This window comes from Arachis hypogaea, chromosome 8 (genome assembly GCF_003086295.3).
Source record: "Arachis hypogaea cultivar Tifrunner chromosome 8, arahy.Tifrunner.gnm2.J5K5, whole genome shotgun sequence".
In the NCBI taxonomy this organism is placed as follows: domain Eukaryota; kingdom Viridiplantae; phylum Streptophyta; class Magnoliopsida; order Fabales; family Fabaceae; genus Arachis; species Arachis hypogaea.
Genome location: NC_092043.1, coordinates 33,935,980 through 33,944,121, shown reverse-complemented (window position 1 = coordinate 33,944,121; position 8,142 = coordinate 33,935,980). Strand labels below are relative to the sequence as shown.

The following is an 8,142-nucleotide window of genomic DNA, read 5'->3' as shown; positions in this document are numbered from 1 at the left end:
GATCCATTCTGACTTGAGCGTCGGAGTGTCTTTGCAGGTACCTCCCCCCATTGCTCCAGTCAAGCTATCCGGCATCCGCCTCGATCCGCAAGTTCCCGATCCATCCCTCAACCCGTACAAGAGACATCCTGTACATTGGCGCCGTCTGTGGGGAACTTGCGCCGACTGAACCGGAATGGGGGACGTACTTGAAGAAGCCTCCCCAAGCCGGGATGACTCTCGAATAAGGAATCCGACCCCAGAACACCAGGAGGTCGCAAACTAAGGAAGGATAGCAAGCACCATCCACCATACACAGAATAAGGAAAATGACCACATCGTCACGGAACCGCGACACCCTGAGAAAACAGGGGACAAAACGGCACAAATCATCCAAGATCTCTGCCTCGGGGTCCAGGAACTCGAAGGCAGATTGACCGCCAAGGAAAGATACAATAAAGAACATAGAAGCCATGCAACTTCCAGATCAAAATCTTGCCACGGCAGATCGCCAACTCGGCGACATGACAGGAGAGATGATCGCAGCACCTCGTGCGACCACAGGCGAGAAAAATCGCCAGAACAGTGATACAGCAAAAGGTACAACCGCAGCGCTTCCCGAGATCTGAGTCGTTAGCACGACTCGGACGAAGATCGGGGGCAACAAGAGACCAAGCGCACAAGAAACGACCACACGATAATGGGAGCCACACCTTTCACGGAAAGGATCTTGAAAGCAAAACTCCCCAAAGGTTTCAATAAACCCACTGACATGAAGTACGACGGAACCAAAGATCCCCAAGAACATCTAACGGCTTTCGAGGCCAAGATGAACCTAGAAGGAGTGGCCGACGCAGTCCGATGCAGGGCCTTCCCGGTGACCCTAGCCGGGCCAGCAATCAAATGGTTCAACGCCCTCCCGAACGAATCCATAGCTGGTTTTCACAACATCACACGAAAGTTCATGGCCCAGTTCACGACCAGAATCACTAAAGCTAAACACCCCATCAGCTTGCTAGGGGTCACACAAAAACAGGACGAATCCACAAGGAAATACCTCGACCGCTTCAACGACGAATGTCTAACGGTCGACGGGCTCACGGATTCATTCGCAAGTCTTTCCTTAACCAACGGGCTCATGAACGAAGACTTCCGCAAACACCTTACCACCAAACCCGTTTGGACCATGCACGAGATCCAAAACGTCGCCAAAGATTACATAAATGACGAAGAGGTCAGCCAGGTCGTCGCTGCCAACAAGCGGCAACACAACCACACCCAACATGGCAACCCGGCACCACGACATAACTCACCACCCATAGAAAATCAAAGGGACCACCCCAAACTGACAAACACAAGCCGACCACCAAGAATCGGCAAATTCTCTAATTACAAGCCCCTGACAGCACCAATTACCAAGATATACCACCAAATAGCAGATCGAGGCATCATATCGAAAGCCCGACAACTCAAAGAAAGAACGGGAGGCAACAAAACCCTTTACTGCGACTACCACCGAGGATACGGGCACAGGACACAAGACTGTTTCGACCATAAAGACGCCCTCGAACAAGCCATACGAGATGGCAAGCTCTCAGAGTTCGCCAAATTCATCAGAGAACCAAAACGTGCGGAGAGAGACAGGTCACCAGAAAGAGAAGGGCGCAACCCAAGAACGCAAAAACAACCCCCTAGGGAAAGCCCAGAGGAAGACCCAACCATCATAGTAAACGTCATCACAGGCAAAGACGTATCGAGGAAGTCAAAATTAACACTGAAAAAAGATCTCAAAGTGATGGCCGTCAGAAACCAAACTCCAACCACCGCGGCCGCCAATACGATGACCTTCCTACCTGAGGACTGCCAGCACGGCACCTCGGCTGAAGACACCCCTTTCGTCATCTCGGCAAGGATTGGAACAGGACTAGTACGAAGGATACTGGTGGACACCGGTGCAGACTCAAACATCCTCTTCCGAGGAGCCTTCAACAAACTCGGGCTCCACAACGACAACCTCCAAACACACCGCAACGGTGTCACAGGACTCGGAGACAACTTTCTTAAACCGGACGGCTCAATCACCCTCCCCATCCCCATAGGGACAAGTAACCAGAAGAAGACAATCCTATTTGAATTCGTAGTCCTAAAAGACTCCACCGCCTATAACGTGATTCTCGAAAGAAAAACAATCAATGACTTTTCCGCCGTCATCTTTACCAAATACCTCCTCATGAAGTTCAGAACCGAAGACGGCTCCATCAGTACTATCCACGGAGACCGAGAGGTCGCAGCAGAGTGCGACAACACCAGCCTAGCTCTACGAAAGAAATCCTGGGATGCGGTCGGAATATTCCTAGCCGACCTACACGCTCGACAAGACGGCCAACCCAGGCCAGAGCCAGAAGGTGACATGGAAAAACTACAAATAGGGCCGACCAAAGAAGAATACACCTTCATTAACAGGAACCTCCCATATGACCTTAAAGAAGACCTTTCCCAACTCCTGAAACAAAACAGAAATTTGTTCGCATTTACACCAGCCGACATGCCGGGAATAAACCCCGATCTAATGTCCCACCGGCTAGCCGTGGACCCCAAAGCCAAACCAGTAGCACAAAGGAGACGAAAGATGTCACCAGACCGAGCCGCCGAGGTAAAAAGGAAAGTTAAAGCCCTACTCGAAGCCAACTTCATCAGGAAACTCCCCTACACGACCTGGCTAGCCAATGTCGTACTAGTGAAGAAATCTAACGGGAAGTGGCGGATGTGCGTCGATTACACGGGCCTCAACAAAGCCTGTCCAAAAGACGCCTTTCCACTACCAAACATCGACGAATTAGTAGATGCCGCATCCGGCCATCGATACCTCAGCTTCATGGACGCATACTCTGGCTACAACCAGATTCTGATGTACCGACCTGACGAGGAAAAAACAGCATTCATCACCCCAGACGGGACATACTGCTACACAATGATGCCCTTCGTCCTGAAAAACGCCAGAGCCACCTACCAAAGACTTGTCAACAAGATATTCCAAAACCTATCCGGAAGCAAACTAGAAGTTTACATAGACGACATGCTCGCCAAGACCGAATCCAGCGAACAACTCATCAGCGACCTCAAGGTTATAATGAACACCCTACGAAAGCACCAAATGCGACTCAACCCGGCAAAATGTGCCTTCGGGATGGAGGCAGGGAAGTTCCTCGACTTTATGATCACACAACGCGGAGTTGAAGCAAACTCGGAGAAATGTCACGCCGTCCTTGAGATGACGAGCCCAAAAAACCTTAAGGACATCCAAAAGCTCACCGGCTGACTGACGGCGCTATCACGCTCTCTCGGAGCATCGGCTCAAAAAGCAATCCCTTTCTTCAAACTGATGAAGAAAGGAGCCCCCTTCAAATGGGAGACAGAATGTGAAGAAGCATTCCAACATTTCAAGAGAGTCCTAGCAAAACCACCAATCCTCGCCAAACCCCAAATAGGGGAAACACTCTACTTATACCTCTCCATAACGAAAGAAGCACTCGCAGCAGCACTCATCCGCAAAAACGAGAAGAAAGAACAAAAGCCCGTATACTTTATAAGCAAAGTCTTGCAAGACGCGGAAACTCGCTACTCACGTCTAGAAAAACTCGCCTTCGCGCTCCTCACGGCCTCCTGACGCTTACGACAATACTTTCAGGCCCATTCCGTGATGGTCCAGACCAACCAAGCGGTCAAACAGGTACTACAAAATCCCGACCTAGCGGGAAGAATGCTAGCATGGTCCATCGAGCTGTCCCAATTCCAAATCAAGTTTGAACCCTGAAACGCAATCAAAGCACAAGTCATGGCTGACTTCATCGTCGAAATGACTCCCAGAAACCCCACTCCCGAGTCATGGAAGCTGCACATCGACGGCTCATCAAACGTCACCTCCGGAGGTGCCGGGGTCATACTCGAAAACCAAAACGGGGTCATAATCGAACAGTCAGTACAATATGAATTCCCAGTTTCTAATAATCAAGCAGAATACGAGGCCCTCCTAGCAGGCCTAGCCCTAGCCAAAGACGTCGGAGCAAAAGTCTTGGAAGTAAGCACCGATTCACAGGTAGTCAGCTCCCAAATCAACGGAGACTACCAAACAAGAGACTCTCTACTCCAACAATACCTCGCCAAGGTGAACGAATTAAAAGAAGGGTTCAATCACATCACCATACGACACGTTCCCAGAGAACGAAACACCAGAGCGGATCTCCTCTCCAAGCTAGCTAGCACCAAACCAGGACACGGCAACAAATCTCGAATTCAGGAAGTCGTCAAATCGCCCTCCATATCCACAACGGCTAACGCTTGCTTGACACTCTCTAGCCAAGAATCATGGACCTACACTATCCTACAATACCTCCTCAACAGAACACTACCTGAAAACCCCAAATAGGAGAAACGGACAAAAAGAGAACCCGCCAACTACACGGTTGTCACAGGACAACTATACAAATGCGGACTCTCGCAACCCCTTCTCAAATGAAATCCACGAAGGTTGTTGCGGCCACCACATCGGAGGTAAAACCCTCGCCCAGAAAGTCATCCGAGCCGGCTACTTCTGGCCCTCGGTTATCCGGGACTCGATGCAGTTAGTAAAAAATGCGATAAATGCCAAAGGCACGCCAACATCCACCAGGCCGCCCCGCACCAGCTCAGCATCATATCGGCAGAGCGGCCATTCGGCACCTGGGGAATCGACCTCGTCGAATCCCTTCCTACGGCACCCAGCCAACTCCGATATCTCATCGTCGCCATAGATTATTACACCAAGTGGATCGAGGCCGAGCCCCTGGCCTCCATCACGGAAACCTAATGCCGAAAATTCCTCTGGTGACAGATCATCACCTGATTCAGGATCCCCGAGATCGTTATCTCGGACAACGGAACCCAATTTGCTGACAAAAAATTCAGAGAATTCCTAGAAGGACTACGCATATCCCACCGTTTTAGCTCGGTAGAACACCCCCAAACAAATGGACAGGTAGAATCCGCAAACAAAATAATCGTCAAAGGACTCAAGAAACGGCTCGACGAAGCCAAAGGACTATGGGCCGACGAACTCGGTTCGGTCCTATGGTCATACCAAACAACACCCCAAACGACCACCGGGAAAACACTGTTCCAATTAACATACGGTATAGAGGCCGTCATCCCGGTGGAGATAGGAGACCCAAGCCCCAGAAAAACGGTCGGAGGAAACGACGAAGAAGCGGAACGCGACCTCATCGACGAAGAAAGAAGCATATCTCATATCAGAGAACTAGCCCTAAAACAAAGAATCAGCTTAAGGTACAACCACGGCGTCATCAAACGAGACTTTGCACCCGACGACCTTGTCCTACGACGAAACGACTATCGGAAGGGGAGCATAATAACTCGAACGACTCAACGGCGACGAAGTCCGGAGAACATGGAATGCCGCCAACTTACGATGCTACTACACTTAGACCGACCCCCTTAGGTCGTCCCTTATCTCTCTAAATGTTTCTTATATTTTACTCATTTCCCTTCTATCACGCTACATTTTCCCTTTTTTTTAATCACGGGTACTCTTTCTCGCCAGAAACGGAGGGTTTTAACGAGGCCCAAGAAAATTCCATTGTGATTTTTTTCTTTTCTCTTCCCTCGAAACGAAATAAAGACACGGCCGCTGATGAGCGGATAATTTATACGCTTTTTGGCATTGTTTTTAGTATGTTTTTAGTATGTTTTAGTTAGTTTTTATTATATTTTTATTAGTTTTTATTTAAAATTCACTTTTCTGGACTTTACTATGAGTTTGTGTGTTTTTCTGTGATTTCAGGTATTTTCTGGCTGAAATTGAGGGACCTGAGCAAAAATATGATTCAGAGGCTGAAAAAGGCTGCAGATGCTGTTGGATTCTGACCTCCCTGCACTCGAAGTGGATTTTCTGGAGCTACAGAAGCTCAATTGGTGCGCTCTCAATTGAGTTGGAAAGTAGACATCTTGGGCTTTTCATCAATATATAATAGTCCATACTTTACCCGAGATTTGATGGCCCAAACAGGCATTCCAATTCAGCTTTAGAATTCCCGGCGTTAAACGCCGGAACTGGCACAAAAGTAGGAGTTAAACGCCCAAACTGGCACAAAAGCTGGCGTTTAACTCCAAGAAAAGTCTCTACACATGAAAGCTTCAATGCTCAGCCCAAGCACACACCAAGTGGGCCCGGAAGTGGATTTTTACGTCATTTACTCATTTTTGTAAACCCTAAGCTACTAGTTCTCTATAAATAGGACCTTTTGCTATTGTATTTTCATCTTTGGGTCACTTTAGATCTTGGGATCGATCTTGGTTCTTCTGGTTCCCTCTCTAGGGCCGAAGCCAATGATCACCATTATCACTTATGTATTTTCAACGGTGGAGTTTCTACACACCATAGATTAAGGTGTGGAGCTCTGCTGTACCTCGAGTATTAATGCAATTACTATTGTTCTTCTATTCGATTCAGCTTATTCTTGTTCTAAGATATTCATTCGCACCCAAGAACTTGATGAATGTGATGATTATGTGACGCTCATCATCATTCTCACTTATGAACGCGTGCCTGACAACCACTTCCGTTCTACATGCAAACAAGGCTTGAGTGGATATCTCTTGGATTCCTTAATCAGAATCTTCGTGGTATAAGCTAGAATCCATTGGCAGCCATTCTTGAGAATCCGGAATGTCTAAACCTTGTCTGTGGTATTTTGAGTAGGATTCAGGGATTGAATGACTGTGACGAGCTTCAAAATCGCGATTGTGGGGCGTTAGTGACAGACACAAAAGAATCACTGGATTCTATTCTGACATGATCGAGAACCGACAGATGAATAGCCGTGCTGTGACAGATCGCATTGAACATTTTCACTGAGAGGACGGGACTGTAGCCATTAACAACGGTGATGCCCAACATACAGCTTGCCATGGAAAGGAGTAAGAAGGATTGGATGAAGACAGTAGGAAAGCAGAGAGACAGAATGGACAAAGCATCTCCATACGCTTATCTGAAATTCTCACCAATGAATTACATAAGTATCTCTATCTTTATTTTATGTTTTATTCATCTTTTAATTATCAATCCTCCATAACCATTTGAATTCGCCTGACTGAGATTTACAAGATGACCATAGCTTGCTTCATACTAACAATCTTCGTGGGATCGACCCTTACTCGTGTAAGGTTTATTACTTGGACGACCCAGTGCACTTGCTGGTTAGTTGTGCGAAGTTGTGATAAAGAGTTGAGATTGTAATTGAGCGTACCATGTTGATGGTGCCATTGATGATCACAATTTCGTGCACCAAGTTTTTGGCGCCGTTGCCGGGGATTGTTCGAGTTTGGACAACTGACGGTTCATCTTGTTGCTTAGATTAGGTATTTTTTTTCAGAATTTTTAAGAATGAATTCTAGAGTTTCAAGGTGATGTTCTTATCATCACAAAAGCTGATTGATTCTCATCAATTTAGCTGTTGAATGTAATGTCCTGCTGAAGCTTGGCTAGCCATGCCTAATTTCTTTAGACTAAAGCTTTAGACTAACATTGCATGATTCCTGGAATTCTTATTAAAAATTTTGAATCTCTTTATTTTCTTTTCCATATAATTTTCGAAAAATCACAAAAAAATTTTACAAAATCATAAAAACCAAAAATAATTTTATGTTTCCTGTTTGAGTCTAGTGTCTAATTTTAGGTTTGGTGTCAATTGCATGTCTTTATTCTTCTAATTTTCGAAAATTACATGCATTATGTTCTTAATTGATCTTCAAGTTGTTCTTGATGATTTCCTTGCTCTGATCTTTAAATTCTCTTGTCTTGAGTGTTTTGTTGTTTCTCATATGCATTCTCAATTTGTTAGTGTCAATAGTATACAAACTTCTAAGTTTGGTGTCTTGCATGCATTGTTTATTTGATTTTAGTTGCATTTTGATTATTCCTCATCATTAAAAATTCAAAAAAAATTCTTAATTTGTGTCTTTTCAAGTCAATAATACAGAGAATTGAAGATTCAAAACATGCAACAGAGGAATTACACAGAAAAAGCTGGGCGTTCAAAACGGCCAGTGAGAAAGGAAAACTGGCGTTTAAACGCCAGCCAGGGTACCTGGCTGGGCGTTTAACGCCCA

General features: G+C 46.3%; 2 protein-coding genes across 2 annotated transcripts; both read left to right on the top strand.

The window, feature by feature from the left end:
• Positions 1 to 679: 679 nt before the first annotated feature.
• Positions 680 to 3,298, top strand: LOC140174712 (uncharacterized). The gene is made up of 2 exons (XM_072200213.1): positions 680 to 2,745; positions 2,851 to 3,298. The coding sequence occupies exons 1-2, from the start codon at positions 680 to 682 to the stop codon at positions 3,296 to 3,298; spliced, it is 2,514 nt and encodes an 837-aa protein (XP_072056314.1).
• Positions 3,299 to 3,814: 516 nt separating this feature from the next.
• Positions 3,815 to 4,405, top strand: LOC140174711 (uncharacterized). The gene has a single exon (XM_072200212.1). It carries the CDS (start codon positions 3,815 to 3,817, stop codon positions 4,403 to 4,405), a length of 591 nt encoding a protein of 196 aa, XP_072056313.1.
• The last annotated feature ends 3,737 nt before the right edge of the window (positions 4,406 to 8,142 follow it).

Coding starts and splice junctions, on each gene's coding strand:
- LOC140174712 (XM_072200213.1), top strand. CDS start 680: ATGGGAGCCACACCTTTCACGGAAAGGATCTTGAAAGCAAAACTCCCC. Junction 2,746..2,850: donor TCTAACGGGAAGTGGCGGAT/GTGCGTCGATTA, acceptor TCGATACCTCAG/CTTCATGGACGCATACTCTG.
- LOC140174711 (XM_072200212.1), top strand. CDS start 3,815: ATGGCTGACTTCATCGTCGAAATGACTCCCAGAAACCCCACTCCCGAG.